Here is a 21,110-nt window from a genome sequence, read left to right as displayed (position 1 = left end):
AATACTGGGTGATTTCAGCTACCCTGCCATTAGTTGGGAAAACTACTCGGGTACCAACACCTTTGCCCAACGGTTCTTGGACTTCATAAATTCCAATGCCCTGGATCAACTAATCCATAGTCCCACCAGGGGCTCATATATCCTAGACCTGGTCATTACCAACATGGGATATTGATGCTCCACACCAGTGGTCACCCCCACGTTGGTCAGGTCTGACCATAAGCTAATCACCCTTGATGCCCACATCCCACCCCCACCCCCCAGTAGGGAAACCTCCATAAGAAACTTCTCCAAAGCCAACTTCATACTTCTCAAGTCAGAAGTGACAAACTTCATGGCACCCATGCAGATGGGAACTGAAAGTTTGACTGCTGAATCCTACACTAAGGCACTGCACGAGCACATCCGCTCGTGCATGAATCATGCCATTCCAAATAGAACCAAGACGCTCTCCTCCAAAAAAGGAAGCCAATCTGGTGGTCCCCTGCCATAAACAAACTATACAACAGAAGGAAGAAACTGTTGCAGAAAAGATGAAAATCCCAGGATGCAAAATACTCCCTTACCAGCCTCAGTAAGAAGCTGAGATCCCTCATAAAATCCTCCAAAGCTAGTTAGGAAAATAAAATTGTCAAGGATTCCAAGCGCAGCCACAAGGCATTCTATAGTTATGCCAAGAATCTAAATGGCAATGCTCATATCTGCTCTGAGCTACAAGAGAATGGCATTAAATATACTGATCCCAAGAATATTGCCAATATCCTGGCAGATCAATTCAGTGCCAAATTCACCCCTGTCTCATCCCCTAAAGGGCCCATCTCAATACCAAATGATTGCCAAATTCCGGTAATCATGGCTACACAGGTAAAATACGCACTCTCCAAAGCTAAGAATACAGCATCCATGGGACTAGACGACATCCCGGGCTGTGTACTACATGAACTACAAAATGAACTGGTACCTCACCTAAGTGTCATGTTTAATCATAGCCTCACCTCAGGCTTCATGCCCACTGAGTGGCGCACAGCTACAGTTATCCCACTCCACAAGGGGGGATCCACCTTGGATCCCGGTAAATTGTTCCATCAGTCTGACGAGCCTGATCTGCAAAGCCATGGAATGCATTATCGTGGAACTTCTAAACAAAGACATTGGCAACCTTCCTGGTTTCATAAAGGGCTGATCTTGTCTCCTGAACCGGAATGACTTCTTTGAATCAGTCTCCAGAGCTGTGGCTGAGGGAAAGACGGTCCACACAGACTATCTGGACCTCGACAAGGCCTTCGACACCATCCCCCACCCTGGAATCCTAGATAAACTTACTAAGCTGGGCATTAATCCCTACGTCACTCGATGGTTTGCCAACTGGTTTACTGACAGAACCCACACTGTAAAAGTAGCCGACTCTAAATCCAGCTCCAGACAAGTGGAGTACCTCAGGGTTCAATCCTGGGACCGCTCTTGTTTGGCATCTACTTCTCTGAAGTAGAGGCCAGCACTAAGGGACTCTGGCTAACAAAGTTGGCAGATGACTGCGAACTGGGAGCCATTACTGAATCCCCAAATGATGTGGATATTCTAGAGAAGGGCCTTACAGAAACAGATGCTTGGTGCCAGAGCCATGGGATCAAGCTCAATGCCAAGAAATGTTTAGTTATCCCCTTTGGGAAAAAAATATGTGCCCACGAATTACCACATAAGTGGCAGTACACTAAACACTGAAAATGTGATAAGGGACTACCTTCGATAACCACATCGCCACAACAGTCAGGAAATCCTTTTATGTGGCACACCTCATCACTAAGGGCTTTTAATCCAGAAAAAAAGGAGGTCATTGTCCCACTGTACTCGTTCCTCATTAGACCCATTAGTAGAGTACAGTGCCCGTTTGGTACTGTACCTCATAAGACATCTGCAGCAACAGGAAAGGCCGCAGAAATACCTCACTAAAAGAATCACAAGCTTAAAGCAGATGCCCTATGCTGACCGTGTAAAAAAAACTCCAATGAAACTCTGTCGCATATCATTTACTCAGAGGCAATCTGCTTAACATACAGGGCCATGTCAAACCCAGAGCTGTTGGACATGCTACACTTAAAGAAATCCCAATCCCTCATAGCCACACGCTTCAGGGATCTAAACCTGGTCATCACAATGAACAAAACATGCTGGAGGGATAGGTTCCTGAATCAGACACTCCCCATACTCTGGAATAGACTGCCCATACATATCAAGCTTGAGCACCTCTTTGGCCCTCTTCAAAAGGAGCCTTGATGATTGGATGGGAGATAGGAAATTCACTCCGGGGATCACGTCAGTCACCCTGCTAGACAGGGGACCAGGGAAGTAAATATTCTGGGAAGAAATAGCCAGGGAATTGTTATGGCTAGGCTTGTATAGGCCCTAGGGACGATAGCCTAGTACCAACCTATGAACCTAAATAAGTTATTAATAAGCCTGGTGTGGACTTGGTCTGAAAAACAAGAGCATGCTGTTAATATTTTTGTCTGTGGCATGTATAATAGCAATCAGTAATGTCGAACATTATGTGCATTAGTGTTGCTGGATTTGGCAACGTGTGCACGCGTCTGCATACACGCAACATTACTGTTCATGAGGTATTGGACATTTGCCCTTTCCCCCATTGTGTGATGTTGGAGTTGGTGTATATAAGTTGTGGAGTTGTGAGTAGTGCGGTGGGATGTTGCCCTCTTACATTTTGGGGGGGGGGGGGTCAATTTTTAATCTTTTGAGAATTACTTTTTTCTTTCAATGTTTGCTGACAGTTAATAATGTGTGTATATTATATAGTTGCAGTCCACATTGTTGACATAGTGTAGTGCTGTGTTCTATTCATCAAAAGCACTACTTGTGGAGTGCTGAATTTATCGAATAGAGGTATGTCACCTCTTACATTTTGTGTAGACAATGTTCTTTGGGTTACAGTAGGTGGCTGTGTGTGTGTGTGAATGCCAAAAATTTCAGCACTAGGGTTTGGGAAGTGTGTGTGTGTCTCTGTTCGCACTTGCACGTGTGATTGAGGGATTAGTGTTAGAGTAAGGGGATAATTTTAGTACTGCATGTGTATGTGAGGGTATTGGAAGTCTGTGTGTGTTGTGCAGCAGTACTGTTAAGGAAAGAATTTTTTATAATGTGCATGGTTGGGAATAAGTTTGAGGGTAGGGCTAAGGTTAGCACACAAGTAATGATCAGCAGGGTTCTTATTTGCTGCTTGTTGAAGCAGGTTGCATTCAGTATGTGACCCCAGGTTGCCTTACTATCTTTAAAATAACTGGAGGAAAATAAATTACAAAAAAATCAATATTTTTGATCTTGTGTAGGTTCATTTAATTATGTCTGTCTTTTTGACTTAGAATTCATGTTAGACCTTTCCCTTTTTCTGTGCTTTAGTGAAATTTTACAAACTTCTTTCTCTGTTACAATTCAGGCATCTTATTTGCCCCCACGCATTGCTGTTAACTACCTTGTGCTGTGTTTCTTTCCCCCACAGCTGACCATCAGCTGCCACTAGCTCCTCCTCTTATTCACTGGGCTTACTAAATCTGCCTTACTCTGCTCTATACTCAACCTGACCCACATCCAGGAGTGGTGAGGAGATAGAGGATACTGGTGTTGCATTGTACTGCTGCCAGGGAATGTGCCCCAACTCCTGCCCTGTCACAACCACCTTGCTGACTCTACAATTGCTGCTGTTAGGAGATGCATGAGCACTTCTGCACATCACTGCTTATGAATCACAGAGTTTGCCAATCTTTTATGCTGCTTATTCCAGTGAGCCTAGGCTGCCTTCCTCCCCCTAAGATAGGCAACATCAGCTCCTCAATCCCATCCTCACCATGTGGCCCCTGTAGCATTATCACCACTAATTGAACATGGACTATCTTGGACACAATAAAGACTTTATCTGTTTGTGCCATGGTAGCCACTGCTGCAGATTTAATATTTTGCTGCTTTTTGTTGTTGCTGTTGCTTGTCTTTTTGGTCATTATGGATAGTGAGGCCTACAAATAGTGTAAATGAGGTTATTAAAAAAACATCCTTAGAATGTCTGCATTTTGGGGGAGGGGGGTATTTTCATGCAACTTCTAGCATTTATAAGGGTTTTGTACCCTATGCATTTAAAGAAAGGAAGAATAAACAGAAATTGTTTAAGATTGGGAAGGGTTTTACACCTTCCCCCAATGGAGCTTCGCCCTTTTTTGCTGATATGAGATCACCTCCAGGGCCAAACTTTTCATAGTATACTTAAAACACAAGTTTGATAAAGTTCTGAAAGCTAAGAAGCCTGGACTGGAAGAAAAAAGTCTTCTACTGAAGTCTACTGTTAATGTTTCTATGTCACTAGCCAGGATTGTGTCCGAAACATTTATGTTTAACTGGGCAGAAGTTTAACCTTATTATGTGATAGAAACAGTCATAAGATTATGTGCACTCTGCTGGACATTTTTTCCACCCAGTCACCCATTCTTTGTTGTGTTTTTAAACTTGTCTTTTGAGTTGCTCACCACTGCTCTAAATTTAGCTTTGAAAGCTCCTTCCAGTGTCATGTAATCTGCTTATTCTACTGTGCACTGACAGATCAAACTGGGAGGGCCCCTCCTCTTAGACTTTTAAAGCTTCAGTTTCATATCATCCCACCCCTTAGTGCACATTGCAAAACATCACTGATTCCTTGCTGTGTTGAGACCAGCACTATCTCCATTAGCAGACAGCACCTCCAGTAATCAACTCCAGATTTCTAAGGTGCTACTTCCCCTTCAGCCTGCATTAGTAAGCACCTGGAACCATAGATTTGCATTTTCCAAATGCATCCGTACCCATCTTGGTTGAAATGGGCATTGTGAGACAATGTTGCAGTTGTCTCACATTTATTGACAACCACCACCTTTTTAAATAAACTGACCGTGTTTAGAGATGTAGTTGCACAGTGTTATTGGAGCAAACCTTTCAGATAAGGCCACTACAAACAGCAAGCAGGCTGTCATTATTATGTGACACCACACTGTACCTATCGCACATTACAGGCAAATCACATAGACCTACATATGTTGAGGCTCTTCAAAGTAACTACTTGTACCACAAAGGTTTCCTAAATGTAACCCAATAATCAGTTATCCTCAGCCACCTCACATATAATCAACTCAGGCAGCATCCGCCATGAAACAGACATCATCTATGATTCGGTGTTTCAGCTCAAAAGCTTGTAAGGAAGACCTCCACATGATCCAATAGTCATAAGTGCCTCCGTAGTGCTACACAGTGCTGCACCACTCACCAGATTGAGCAAGTTAGTTGCCTATCTTGTGACAGGATTCGCCACATCATGCATGTACTAAATCCTTTTCACCACAAGTGCACATATGACACAGTCGTAGTACATGTAAGAGTAAACCACTTCAGAAATACCTCCATGGACTACATGATGAGAGACATGGTGAAGCTCTCGGTGTATGTGGCCTAAGCAGATATGAACCCAGCCTTGAGCAACATGACCGAGAGTGATGCCACAAAATGAACAAAAGATTGACTTCAGAATTTTTCTTAGCTACTGGTGTCATTCAATGGGGTTCTGTATATTTGCCTAGGAGAAGTTGGTAGTAAAAACTACTGTGCTAGGGATGGCCTGCACCTGTCTGCCAAAGGCATATTGGCCAAAACTTTGTCCACCCTTGTAATGCCTTTTTTAGGCAATGTCAGTCTTAAGAAGCTTAGAACATAAAACTGAATCCAGGTAACATAAAAGGATTGCTGCTTAACAATAAGCGGCACCTAAAATTCTACTTCCTACAGGTAGTGCTTACCCTGGAAGGCATCTGTATATGCATCATCACAGGGACATGAATCACGACCATTTAGTGCACAATTTCAACACCTGTCACAAGTTTAGCCCCCCCCATACACACACACACACACATTAGCCGAAGGCACTGAAGGTGGCAGTGTTTTTATATTTGTAAAACAAAATCTTAACTCCAGGTTCATTAAAACAATGTCCTGTAACTCCTCCATGTCCAGCTTACCATTAATAAAACCTTATATCATATTATATATCATATAGCAACTACCCCGGTATCAACTGGGAGACTTGTACATACCATATCATGTATGCCCAGAGATTACTGGACTTCATAAATACAAGGTGTCTAGACCAGTTAGCCTACACCCGAAAATCCTAGACTTGGTCAGTATTAGTAGATCATGCCCCTCCATTCTAATGACCCCATTACATGCGTGCAATTCTTTACTGCCAGGTTACTGTGCACATGTGAATAGCTGTATAAATATACGTCTGTCCTCCTCCTAAGTAAATAAAATGTCAAATTTAAAAATAACCCCCCTTTGTGGAAACCAAATATAAATACACACTACAATAAACGAAAAAAAACAACTCATTGCACACAATAAAAAATATAAATCTGAGTTCAGAAATGCTCTTGCTAAACTTAACAATGAACTTTGGTCCCTGCTCAAGTCATTCGAAGTAAGACAGAGGTAAAAATAGCAACCCAGACAAAAGACAACCATAATACTTTTTGTAAGTATGTTGGATACCTTAGAATCAAAGTTATAGCACTGCATGGAGTTAGTAGTAAATGATAGCAGATACTAGGATGCTGTGGACATTGTCAATTTACTAGTGGATAAATTTAGCTGTAATTTCATCCTCCTTTCTCTCCTTACTTTCCCAGATCACATCCCTGCATCTACACCCTCTTCAAATGCCCAGATAGCAAGTCTTCAAAGCACTTTCCAAAGCCACAAACACTGCTTCTGTGGGGCCAGATAACATATCAGCCAGCCTGAAACAGGATCTGTCAAACCCTGTAGATGCTATTCAGTACCAAACAGGTTATGTGCCAGACAAATGGAGGACAAGAACAGTCGTCATCCTGCAGAAATGTGGGATACCATTAGACTTGGGTAATTATAAGTCTTACCAGCCTCATCTCTTAAGGCTGTGAAGAGGATCATTATGGAAAAAAATAACACCACAGATAAACTACGAACTCTTGACACATGCTAGTTCAGTTTTGCCAAGGACATATCCCGTCTTCTCAACCTGGTCAGCTTCTTTGATGTCACTGTAACAATGGATGAGGGAAAATCGGTACACACCGCATGTCTAGATTTCACAGAGGTGTTCAACATCATCCCACACTCTGGTGGTGGCAAACTCTCACAACTAAATGCTGATCTCAGTGTAATTTGCATAGCAAATTGGCTACCAAACAGAACCCAAGAAATTAGGAGAGGTGGCTGTACCTCTTCCAAAAAACCTGTCACTACTGGCCCTCCAGGATTCAGTTTTTGGGCCACTCCTTTGTGGCATTTATTTCACAGAGGCCAAAGCTAATTTATGGCTGACCAAGTTTGCAGATAACTGTAAACTTAGCTCTATCATAAACTTTCCAGAGGACATCAAGATCCTGCAAGAGGGTCTTTCCCAAACAAATAGCTGGTGTGATAAATATAGACTTAAACTGCATCCCAAAAATATCTAATAATCTCCTTCAGTTCAGTAAACATGACATGTCCTGTAACTATGACATCAGCAACACACCCCTGAAATTTGATCTTGTCATTAGGGAAAACTTTGTGGACAACAAACTGTACTTCGATCTCATGAGTCCACTATTGGAAGAATGTCCTTTTTCATTACACAGTTTATTAGTAAGGATAGTGCTTATATGTTGAGAGATGTTATCATCCCACTGTATTTGGCACATATTAGGCCAATCATTGAGTGTAATGTCCCCTTTGGTATGTACCTGTCCAAACACTTAACACAACATGAACTATCACAGTGTTTTCTCATCCCAAAAAAGTAAGGTCCTAAATCATAAAAACTGCACTGAACATCTTAAAGCCTTGTCCCTCTTCATTGTAGCATACATGCTACTGAGGAGTGATCTTTGCCTCATATACAGAGCCCCTGCAGACCCTGTCGTTGCAGATCTACAGAACATTCACAAGTCAAATGGCAGCATGAATACCCATTAAAGAGATCTTAATCTCTTGTACAACATAAATAGAACTGAGGGACAGATATGTTTCACAGAGGATACCACTTCTTTGGAATTGCCTTCCTTTCCACGTAAAGAGAAGTACTTCCCTTACTCTATTCAAATGTAGTCTGTATGAATGCATGGGAACCCACAAATTCACCCGTTTAGCACCCTTGTCCTTTATGGATAAGGGTAACACAAAAGTTCTGATTGGCTCTGGGTTATTCATTCTTGAATTGCAAGAGCTAAAATCTTTGTGGAAAAGTGGGGCTAGGTTTGTAAATATCCTCATGAATAAGTAGCTTAGTAAGTACCTATGAACCTATGTGTATAGTCCTTTAGATATTATTTCCTCCCTGCATAGAAATTGACTATAAAAAGTTTACAGAGGCATATAGTAGATAGTTTTCCCTGCAAGCTCCTATCTCAGTACCTGTCACAAAGATGCTGGAGATGAACTTTCAGGCACTGACTTTGATGTCATCAGATTTGTAAATGTCAGCTGCAGTCTTAACTGTTGGATTGCAGTCATTGTTGATAGCCTTGACAGTGATGTCAGCGTTTTTGGGTTCTTTGAGTCTGAGATTGGTTCTTCAAGATCAAGCTTGATACAGAATTTATCAATATTGCTGCTTATTTTGGCAGGTTTGGCTGTTAGATTTTCAGGGCCAAGGTGCTCTTTATTGAGGTTAGAGCGGATTTATTTTTTCATGATGTTTAGGGGTTGAGGGGGTGTCTTTCATTTAAAACTGAACTCAAAACCAACATTTACAGTTTCAGAACTAGACTCCACTGTATTCAGTCTTCCACAGCAGGGACTGAAATGATGAGACGGAAAGGGGATGGTGCTCAGATTCCGAGACCCCTCTGTAAAGAATTCTGCAGAGGGGCTTTCTTGACTTGCCAGCCTACTTTTCTCATGGCCCTTTCCATAAAAAAGACAGTACAATTAGTGGCAATATCTCCATGGGAAAAATTATGTTTTTACACCTTTCCCAAGGCAAACAGGGCCTTCTGGCCTCCCAAGTACTGGACCTGTTGGGTTGAGACTTCCAGGACTTGTTTTGTTGTAGCTGCTACTTTTAAACGACAGCTCCAGTCCTGCAGAGTCTTGCTGTCCAGCTTCCTGTAAAGCAGTCAAGGGCAATGGGCAAGTTTTAGAAGTGTGTTTATGAACCTTCCCCTTTTTCTGTCATACTGGTAAATTGCCTTTCTCGTATGTTAAAATTCCACTGGAAGTTGTTGAGGTAACAGTCAAGTGGAAGAGATGTTGAACAGACAGCTGAAATTTGAATTGCAGTCAGAGGTTAGATGACAACCACCTCTGTAACCAACCTCACCATTAAGCTTCCTACAATTCAAGTAATGGTGCAGCTTTGGTATCAAACACAGGCATTACCATATTCTTCTACACTTGGTTGTGTCTAGCTAATTTCATTAAGGACACCAAAGTGATCTTTGTTACTGTCCCCTTCTATAGGGGCAGTATTTTCAGCCCTGATGTTAAAGCATTCCTTGTGAGTATGGAGAGGAAAATAAAAAACCTTTTTCCCGTTGGTATAAAATTTTAGAATTCGCAGCATGCCTTTTTTTAGGGTGCTGTGTTGCAATTCCAACTCTAGCTTTGATGCATTCATTTGCAAGAAAGTAACACAAGATCTAAAAGCAACAGCTGTGGTTGAGGAAATGTTCAGAATGCTTGTTAGCCCATTGGCAGGAACAGTCAGTGATAGCAGGGTTACCACTGTCCTCCTTCAGGAGGATAGCACCAGAACACCTGACTACCCCACCAATGGGCACAGTCAGGAGTCCATCTGTCCTTCCATTTTCTGCTGTCATTGTTTCACTCATGGTAAACGGTTAAGGACAGGAATATCTGGAGAATATGCAATACCTTTCCATACCCCACACCAGCTCCACTCGTTCTCCTTTCCAGATATCCCATCCCATAAAAAGACTGTGCCAAGAAAAAATGGTGATAAACCTCATAAAGAAAGAGAGATATCCAAGAGATCCGTCCATTCCAGAAGGCATTAGGTTATTACTTCAGGTTCCCTTTGGTAGATAAAGACAGACTTTGCTCTCTAGAACTAAATCTTTCATTGAGCCCCCAGTTATCAAAGTTATGTTTCCATGAATGTCACCACCCAGGAGGATGAGCTTAGAACTTTGTCTTGCTGTTGACAAGAGTGGACCTTCTCATACTGGATATCAAAAGTTGTGTACTTAGCATAACAATGTATCTAGATGAAGAGAGTCTGTCTTTCTCTACATAACCGCCTACCCCACCCCTTTCCTTTTTGCAGGTGTAGGCTAAAAGTCATTAATGCTTGTATGCTTTTTATGTTCTGCTTTTGTGTGGCATGACTTAGATATGTTCTTTCAAGAGCAGTATAGGTAAATGGGAAAGATTTGCTAGCCTGGGAATTTTTCAAATGCCAAGTTGCATAACAACATAAACGCTGTTTTTGACAAGGATGGACCCACTCTTCTAGATCTACCATTGGGGTAAATATCTATTTTTTTTTATAGTTTGTATTCTAAAAAGCAAGATCAGTCATCTCTAGGTCACACATTTATTATCAAATTGGCTACAGTAATGAAATGTGTATTCCATGATTACTTCAGAAATACATTCTAGAGTTGGTAGTTTCATTTGAGCAATAAATCACAAAATAATTGTAGACCTCTGAAATTCACACTGTGCATGCTAACCAACTGTCCATTTTGCCTTCATCTTGCAGAATGAATGAAGATCAGATTGCTGCTGTTTGCCTGTCTGTTCTGAAAGCACTGTCGTACCTCCATAATCAGGGTGTTATTCACAGAGACATAAAGAGTGATTCTATACTTCTCACTAGTGACGGAAGGGTAAGCAGATACTCCTCTGCATGCATTTTAGCATCTGTAAGCATATATCCATAACCAGAGGTTTGCTTACTTTGTTCCTAAGTAGTGGTGCATTTCATGGGTTTGTAGGTGAATACTATGCTAACTGCAATGAAGGACAGTTTTAAGCCTAACCAATAACCCAAGGTCAGAATCGGTGTACTTGTGTCTGTGAGGTGAAGATCTTAACTGTTATGCCAAACCCTGCCCTACTCCAAACTCACCACTTTCTGTTCTCTGTGAAAGGCAGTGGCAAACCACATACACCTTGGGGTGTTTTCTGATTAAGGGTTAAATGTGGGATTCAGAAAGGACTTGGACACTTGTAAATACTTACACGTTGTGGACATGCCTCCAAATTGTCCAGAATTTGACAGAATGTCCATATTTTTGCCTCATATTTTGGGTCTGTACCTCATAAAATTTGTTTTCTGGCAGGTCATTAAATAATGACAGATATTTGAGTTTCAGACTTAAGTGGTAATGACATCAACCCTTTTTTCTATTTTTCCCATGGGGGGGGGGGGGTTACATCAACACTGACTATAAAGTCAAGCCAATGTTTGTACTGCTTTAGAAAAGCTGCATTAATGCAAAATTGTTTTTTATCAACTTTCTAAGTTTATGAAAAATCCTTATCTGTCCATGGTTTTGAGCTTTTGTACACTAATTATTTCTGGCTTTGTCTGGAATTTTTCTATTATAAACCTGATAGGAAGGGTCTATATCACAACATCGAACTTACAAAACTTCGATCGATGTAATATCGAACCATTATGTTTGAAACCCAAAAAAAACAAAAGCGCAGAACAGTTATTTTCCCAGGGAAAAAAATTGCTGTTACGTGACCAAAAAAAAAAACTTAACCTTAAACCTAAACTGAAGTAGGGGGCTTCACCTCCCCACACCCCCAATGTGGGGGGCTGTGCCCCCCATACTCCCCTACTTAAATATACCAACTCCGAGATCACACCACAGTGGTGGAAATAGCAAAGCCCCTAAAATGAACCACCGATTTTTTTTTCCCCTGGGAAAAAAGTCGATGTGCCGTGGCTTCGCTATTTTCCACTTTCGGACTTTTGGGTTTGATATTACAACTTTCAGACTTGTTTTAGTTCGACGTTGTAATATAGACCCAGATAGGAATGATTGTTTGAATGGGGGACACCAGCTAGGATTTAAAAATGACTTTGCACATAGTGTGTAACTTAGTTGTACCAGTTCATTGCTCATACTAAAAAGGATATGTAGAGACTGCATTCTGCTGTACATTGTAGCATAGCTCTTCTCCGACCAAGTATATAAACGAATGCAAATGATATATGCATAAGTGCAGAGGAGTGTGCAGCTACATACCACTCTCTGGGATATTTTAGCAGTCTTCATTGCAAGATGCACCACAGGACTTGTCCTACTATTTGCATTCATTAATCAGAGTCAACTTTTTAATGTTACCAAAGTGCCAAAATTCAGATGGGGGGGGGGGGTGTATTCAGATGTCAGATGCCAGTAACCTTCCTAAGTAGTTGTAAATGGCTTTCTTCACTGCAGAAGGAAGTTATGGTGGAGACCAGAGTTTGGTTGCAGGTAAAGAAAATATTATTTTTAATATAACCATTGTTTTATTCAAATCTTTATAACAATGTAAAAATACATATACATCCAATCAATACTTATATCAATTATATCAAATACTAATTTAAACAATAAAGAATAGACCAGCATAGTCGGACTGGGTCATCTTCGTGTAACTTGACATAGCACTATAATTTCCTTTTTTAAAATGTTGCATGCTTGATAGACTCCCCTACTGATATTAACAACAGAAATTCTACCCCATAAACATAATTTGTTAAATGGGAAAATCTTTACAACCAAACTAAACTCACTGACCTGTGTATCTGGCTCCACACAAACTACTTTTTAGTAGCACAAAAACTAGCACTTTGTTATTCTGTACTGCTAAGGAACTCACACTGCTACAATCTTTAATCATAAATTACGTAAAGGGGAATGTAATTCCTAATGAGCAAGAATACCAAAGAGTAACACTTGAGCTGCTACTCAGCTTTAACATTCATACTGACAATAGAATCAAGTGTGGAAAAAGACCGTGTAGAATCCTCAAGACGCACACATAGTCCTACAATGGGGCTAGGCCAGGCCCCCTGTTGTAAAAGGAAGTAGCAGCAGTCCAGAAAAATCACAAAAACTGATGGGCCAAAAAAAGAGCCATACAGACAATAGAGTGGACTATTGAGAATAAGAAGGAAATTATGTATTGTTACTATTATGCAAGAAGCCCAGACTTTCCAGACAAAAGATGTACAAAAATTGAGAGAAATTAGAGGAGAGAAAAATACTTCCACAAGAAAAATTGTCAGAAGCTTCAAATAAAAATTTGTGTTCATTAATGCAACAGATCCATGAAAACCACTATATAGACCAAGCAACCTTATGCCGTTTGGAAAAAAAAAAGCAACTGAAGAAGCGTGAAAATTTAAAGAACAAAATTTAGACACGTTTGAAGGGTACAAAAAAAAAGATATGGACATGGAAAAGAGAGAGAGAGATCTGATACGATGCAATATTTATGCAAAGGAAAAAGTCAAATTAATCGACACAAAAAAGGCAGCCCCAAAGATATTCGAAGACAAATACTGGCAAAGGCATCCGGGTATGGAAAAGTTCTCAATTAAAAAAAAAAAAAAAAAGATCACAAAGAGGGACTGTAGAACAGAAGTTAAAAGCAATAGAAGCTGAAGTTATAGAATATTTGTGAAGGATTCAGTATAGAAAGTCTAACACAGGTTATATCACAGCATGATGGAACAACTAGTCCCCAAAATAAGAAGAAACAAGAGGACTAGGGGGCATCCAAAGAAGAAATATGGACATAGGAAAGAAAAAAAAGAGATTTAATATCATGCAGTATTTATGCAAAGGAGAAAGCGGCACTAAAGATATTTGAAGAGAAAAACAGGCAAAGACATCTGGATATGAAAAATTTTACGCTACAAAAGATAAGAAAATAATAAGGAAAAGTAGAATAGAGGTTTAGTAATGGAGAAGTTAAAGAATTAAAAATTAAGGTTATGGATTACCTTCAAAGTGAAGGATTTAGTGTAGAAAATTTTCCTCAGATAACACAGGATAGAGCAATGGACACCCAAGTTAAGGAGAAACCAGTGGAGCAGGAAGCATCTAGTCAATTGACATATGAAGATAATTTGGAGCCTCCCATAGGAAACTAGTACAGGTGTTCAGTTGGAGCTATACATCAAGGAAAGAACAGGAAACTGTGGCATCTGTGACAGTTTGTTGTGGAGTGCTAGGCGAGTGAGTTCCTATATGAAAGAGCATTAGAGCAACGCATGACCAGGGTGAAACTGAAAGGAACGTGGCATAGAAAGATGCTCTGGAACTTTCTGTGGAATGCCCGCAGGAAAGCGTGCACAAAGAATGTGCCCTCATTTTAGAAGAAAATTATTTAAGACAAGAGTTGCTTGATGTAATAGAGATGGATAGTCATATTAAGATCAATGAAAGAAATAGACTGTAGAAGGTCAATAAAACCCCAAAAGTTAGAAGTTTGATAAAAAAAGTAACACAGTAATTAGGACTGTCCATAGAGATTCATGTGATATAACAGAAGTAAATAGGATACATTACTGTGCATCCAAATTAATAACAGATAAAGTCCTACCACAAGAACATGGGGAAGGAAGGGAAAGGACTGGGAGAAATCGAATGCCATCATAGAAATATCAAATAAAGAAAACTATAAAGCAATTAAGACAATAAGTACAGTTAGAAGAGCATAGAATGGAGAACAGATCAACAAAAATACTCAGAAAGATAGATGTAGGTGCAGTATTGTAATGGATCAGGATTTATTACGCACGATCCCAAATTATAAACTGAGAATTTCAGCACAGGCAGAAAAAGTTAGCAGATGCACAGATAAATATAAAGGAAAAGTACAAAATAAGCAATTTATTGATGTCCCAAAAAAGTTTTATAGAGAATTAGGAAACAAGGTAAAAGGAATTGAAAGGCCACCAAAAAAGAAGAAATAGATACATTTTGGAAAAATATTTATGTAGATCCTGTGGAACATAACAAAAATACTAAATGGATAGAAGAAGTAAGTTCAAATGTACAGGGTATGAAATGGAATGAAGTAACGGCCAGAGAGATTGAAACAAAGTTAAGAAAAGCCTCTAAGTGGAAAACCCCAAGCCCAGATGCTATACCTAACATCTGGCTGAAAGTATTCTTTGCACAAAGATATAGCCACAGGTAAACTATTTATATGCACACTCCAAACAGACACCAGCCTGGCTAACAACAGGAAAAACAATGCTTCTACCTAACAGTGAACCTGCAAGCTACCCTAAAAACTATAGACCAATAACTTGCCTTCCGCCGACGTATAAACTATACAATGAAATTGATGCCGACAGAGTTTATAGTCATTTAGAAGAAAGCTCAATTATGGCAATAGAACAAAAGGGTAATACTAGAAAGTCATATGGAATAAAGGATCATTTGTTAAATAAAGTCATAGTGGAGAAATATAAAAAGGGGAGCAATCTAAGTATGGCATGGATAGACTACAAAAATGCATGTGACAGTATCCCACATTCATGGATAGAAGAGTGCTTAAAAATGTATATGGTACACCCTACAATGATAAAACTACATCACAGTGACCATGAAACAGTGGCAAACCACTTTGCAGTTAAGCCATGATAAAGAACAAATTATTATTCCAGGGATAAAAATCCAAAGGAGGGTATTACAGGGTGACACTGCTGCTCTTGTTCCTTGCCATTAACCCATTAAGTTGCATGCTGAACAGATTAGGCCATGGCTATAATTTGGCTCCCAGAAAGCAACAAAGTGTAAGGACTTCTCATCTTCTCTTTGTCAGTGATTTAAAACTGTATAGCTCATCAGATGAACTGAAAGCACAACTGCACGAAGTTAAAACTTTTTAGATGATATAAGAATGTCATTTGGTCTTGATAAATGTGCAAAAGCAACCTTTAAAGCAGGAAAGCTGCAGCACCAAGAAAACATCAGTTTGGGACAAGAATGTGACATAAAAGGGGGTGTATAAATATTTGGGAATTTATGAAGGATCAGCAATAAAACATGAACAAATGCAAAAAAACTATGTAAGAAATATTTTACAAGACTTAAATTAATCCTGAAAACAGCATTGACATCTAGGAACAAAGTTCAAGCTATAAACCAATTTGCTCTTCCTGTCCTAACTTAGTTTTGGAGCAACTGACTGGCCACAAAAGGATTAGATAGGAAAACAAGAAGGATGCTTCATGCTCACCAAATGATCTACAAAAATCAGTGCATACCAAGATTATATATTCCCCATTCCAAAGGAGGCATGGGCCTCCTTGAAATTGATTACATGTATAGATCTGCAGTCGTGGGACTGCATACATATCTGCTGACCTCACAAGACCCAAACATAGTGAACGTTTTGAAACATGAGGAGAATAAATCTAAGATGAGTTCCCTGCTTAGTCTAGCAGAAGCATATTGGTGTCAAGCAGGGATGGAAATTAAACCAGAAGTAGATAACAATCAAGCAGCAACTGAATGTGCCAAAAAAAACAAAAGAAGGAATATGAAGTGAAGGAACAGATGAGAAGGCAAGAAATGTGTAGAATGCATGAATATAGTTGCAAGTATAAGAAACTCCTGGAATAACCTCATGATGTTCAGGATCGAACACACGAATAGTTAAGGAGAGGCGAATTCAAACCAAAAGATGATAATATTGGTGGCCCAAGATAGTGGACTACATACATGTTGGTTTACGAAGTCCATTGAACATATGGGAGAAACAGACAAATGTAGGTTTTGTAAAACAGAATTAGAAACAGTTGTACACCTTGTTGCTGGCTGTGACATACTAATGGTAGAAGGACTGTAAACTGAAAGGCATAATAATGTGTTAAGACTGTTGCACTGGGGATTGTGCAAACATTGTAATAGCTGGAAGACACTGGAAACATGAGCCAAAAAGCATCATCGTAAATAGTCTACATCACGTGGGGTCACCCGTTACCAACAGTTCAAAAACTAGATGCGAGAAAACTAGATAATGGTGGTCCATGAAAAGAAGACAAAAGTGGCATTGATCTTTGAAATTGCTACACACCGTGACCGCAGTGTCTTGTGTATAGAGAGGCACAAAGTCATAAAATACAGTAGAGAGTCAATTATTCAAACTAATTGGGACCTAGGCTACTTTTCTTAATTAAACATATAACTGAATCGAATAAAAAAACTTCCAAAGTCTTGTTTTTTCTGCAAGCAGGAATACACTTTTCAACCATTCATTGATTCCAGTTGACATTGAAGAATATTTTTCACACATGACCTGGCTACAAGCTCAAAATACATGCTCAGGCAAATAAGTATAATGTTTACATATTTAGACTATATGATTTTTCCTACCCAAAAACTTTGGAAGGCTGGTTCAGATAATTGACATTTCGGATAATTGACGTTCAGATAATAGAGACTGTACTGTATCAGGATTTGCAGGCAGAAATGAGAGCAGTGCGGAAGAAAGATACCCACACAGTTCCAACAGTAGTAAGAGCAACAGGTTTTATAAAAAAGAATCTACAGTCGTATATAGATATGCCACCAATACATGTAACTTCGTACAAATTGCAGGAGTCATTACTGGGCACCTTGCAGGTACTGCGAAGAGCACTTCTGGTTGACATGAAATATTGAAACAATACTCATTTCATGAACTTAAATCATACTTTGACATTCCTGTCATGGTATTAGAAACCCAAAAGATTTGGAGAAATTAAAAGGGAGAAACAGTATGACTGTCAAGATCTTGCATCAGCTAAAGCCATGTTATCATATCTCACATCTTCTTTCCCCTTCTGCTTGCTTATCCACAGCCAAAAATGTACTAATCCCAACATTTTATTATACTCTACCCCTAATTGCTCTTTACTCTTTAAATGACACACACAATATTCAAACAGCTGAGAATAAAATAGCAAGATTTGCTCTGCTAGTAGACATGAGCTGCTAGGTACTTTTCCATTAAAGCCCTACCACTTCGCGCTGCTGTGTTTCTTCTGTTAAACAACTACCACTTGGTGCTGCTGTGTTTTGCCGATGTGTCGTCGCCAGTTTCCACTGCTCAGTGCCTTCTACTACCAACTGTAAATTAGATTTAAGTATTTGTCATGCACAAGCACGCAGTACCCCTTATGTGTATTCATGGTGTGCTGCTACCAGTCAGACTGCTAATGTGATAGAATGTCAAATACTGATCAGTATTTGAACAGGGCAGTCAACATGACATTACTTTATTGACAGCTCATGGCCAAATGCTGTCTGTCTTCAAAAGACTGGCTTGCGACAGTCACACCACTGCTGTCAGAATACCCTTCATTAGATAAGTAAGACAACAACCACAGTCTGTCAAATGAAAAAGCTCTTTACTTTTAACATGTTTTGTTTCATATATAAAACAGGACTGCCATTATACCAGGAAAGCGATTTCATATGTTATGACTGTGGACAGTAAAAACACGCTATATCAGTAGTGGCAGTAAGTTTGTTTAATTACATTTCCACACCCTGCAGATGAATGTGAGTTGGATACCAGGGGTTATGGAGACCAACTCCACAGCGGTACCACCCAAATATGTATACAAATGGGTGAGTAGGCTTAACAGCTTACAGCAAATTTGCAGACTGACTTCGGTCACGACCAGTGTGACTATATTCCCGAGTAAGCTGTATACTTTCAGCCCCAGAGACGAGTTATAATCACAGACTTCCCAGGTTTTTCATCACCTCAGTCTGAGCTCAGTAGCGAACCCAAACGCCAGAAGAAGAAGAAGAAGAACAGCGCGAGGTGGTACGGCTTCACTTCACAACAGAGCGAAGTGGTAGGGCTTTAATGGAAAAGTACCAACTGTTATCACTGCACTCTGCTCGGAAAAGTGCACTGTCTGTCTATATAAAGCCACATGTCTCCTGGATATCTTGATTTACAAAATATTAACTCATGGGTACTGCCCTCCTCTTAAAAGACCATTGCAAATCAAAGATCATCACTGTTGTCTTAGAAAAAGCCATGAAGATACCCTAACACTTGTGCAACCTAGATTTAAACTATCAATTAGAGAAGAAGCCTTCTCCATATTAGGACTTGCCACATAAAATCATCTTCCTACAGAAAAAAAACTACACATTAGAAACTATCAAAAAAGGCATAAACAACAGCTGCATGAAGAATCTAAATGCCCTGCTTTCGTTACCTGGTAAATACTGAATTTTTTAAGCTATACAATATTCTAGTATAACTCTTCTATTTGTACTTAATGTAACTAGTGTTTACAGTTGACTACATTATATGATTCCACTTGTAATCATGTTCCATGATTCCTGTATTCCTGATAAGCTATTACACTGATATACTCCTGTTAAACCAATGTGCACTGTATAACCATAGCTATGACTGATTTGAATTGTGTATGTCTATCTGTCCTGCTTTTGTAACTTCTGTACTTTGTACTCAAGTCATGAATGAAAAGGGTAGAATGACCAGTTCATTTCCCAAGTTACAAAGTTGAAAATAAATCTTCTCACTTTTTATATTTCATACCTTTGTCTAATTCTGCCATGTTAGTCATATTTGTTTTCACACTGAAAAAACAATCAGTAAAAACGAAATGAAAACCCCAGCCAAGCTAGAACTTCCAATGAGTGACCTCCCAAACCTCCTGTGACAGAGGCACATGGGATATATGCAAATGACTCTTATGAACATCAGGTGTTTCAGCTATATGGCAATTCTAATTGCCCTTGACTTATACATTTGAAGTCACTCTGCTTGTGCTATGCTGACGAGGTCATAACAAGGCCGAAATATGCATATCCATAGCTAGTGGGGTTTGGCTTTATTGGCCTGAAATTGTCCATTAAAACGACTTCAAACGTAAAATTCATGGTCATTTTTATTTAGTTTTTACTGATTCATATTTGTTTTCCACACATATGGTAATCTAAACCTGCAAATTTTGCCCATGGCATTTCTTTGTGACTTTCTAGGCTTAGTCAAATTGGTATCAGTCATATAACGCTTCACAAATAGGTATAGTGTTGTAATGTTTAGTTGTACCGTAATGCAGTGAATGCCTCTACACTCAGCTTACAAACATTTCCAGCCCTGTTACCGTAAGATAGCTAAAGTGCTGGATTCCAGTCTCACCCACACAGTTTCTTCAGACTATTCATTGTCTATTAAGAGAGAGCATCAGTTCATTTTTCTACATCTTTCACACAGACTTCTTCCCACTGCTGTTCAATAATTAGTAATATGTAATCTAAGGAAATATTGAAATACTTAATAGTAACTAAATACATCTTTGAACATCAGCTAATGTAATTCCTACTACTCTAGTTGGATAATTTTTTAATAAATTGACCCTTATTCAGATCTGTTTGTAGTTGTAAAATATTTTACTTAGTGCCACCAATCCCTTGAAAGGCTAAGGGACTTCATGACTTCAAATTCTCAATAGAGCAACAGTTGTTGAGCAGCATTTATTTATTTTATTTTATTTTATTTTACATTTGTTGACCGGGCTAGTCTAACTGGATACATGTTAAAAGCTCCAACACATATACACAATATACTAATAAATGTTGCAACATTTCAAGCTTGGCGCAACTGTTATTAAAAAGTCCAATAATGTTGCAATAGTACAAGCTTGATGCAGCTATTAGAAAAAATGTACAATACTAATGGTGAGCATAATACAAATAGTAAAGGTAATATACAAAAAAGTTGTTTACTATATACATATATACATAGAATTAAATTGCAGTATCATGGTTTATATGGATCATTAAGGAGAAGTCAGTAGTTAGTACAGTATAGTATTAGGTGAAAAGTATACATAGGTATAAAGTAAAAAAGTTAGGGTTAGTACAAGGGCATAACCAATGTGTACTAAGAAATAGTTTTAGTTTCTGTTTAAAAAGTGGTATTGAGGACAGAGATAGAAGTTCAGTGGGAAGTCTGTTCCAGTGTTTTCCTACAGAATTAAATAACAAAGACTCTCCTGCTAAGTTGTTTGATCTGCTAGTACTAATAAGTAGTTTATTAGAGGA

General features: G+C 39.3%; 1 protein-coding gene across 4 annotated transcripts in view; it reads left to right on the top strand.

Moving 5' to 3' along the window:
* The window catches only part of PAK5 (p21 (RAC1) activated kinase 5), a 2,555,323-nt gene that overhangs the window by 2,323,958 nt on the left and 210,255 nt on the right, over positions 1-21,110 (top strand). For all 4 annotated transcript variants that reach the window (XM_044056629.1, XM_044056641.1, XM_044056651.1 and 1 more), the window contains one exon: positions 10,772-10,898. In XM_044056629.1, coding sequence (XP_043912564.1) covers positions 10,772-10,898 — 127 coding nt within the window. The remainder of the gene's footprint in view (positions 1-10,771; positions 10,899-21,110) is intronic.

This window comes from Protopterus annectens, chromosome 1.part2 (assembly GCF_019279795.1).
Source record: "Protopterus annectens isolate FY-2018-M chromosome 1.part2, PAN1.0, whole genome shotgun sequence".
NCBI lineage: Eukaryota > Metazoa > Chordata > Ceratodontiformes > Protopteridae > Protopterus > Protopterus annectens.
This window is presented reverse-complemented; position numbering and strand designations above follow the sequence as displayed.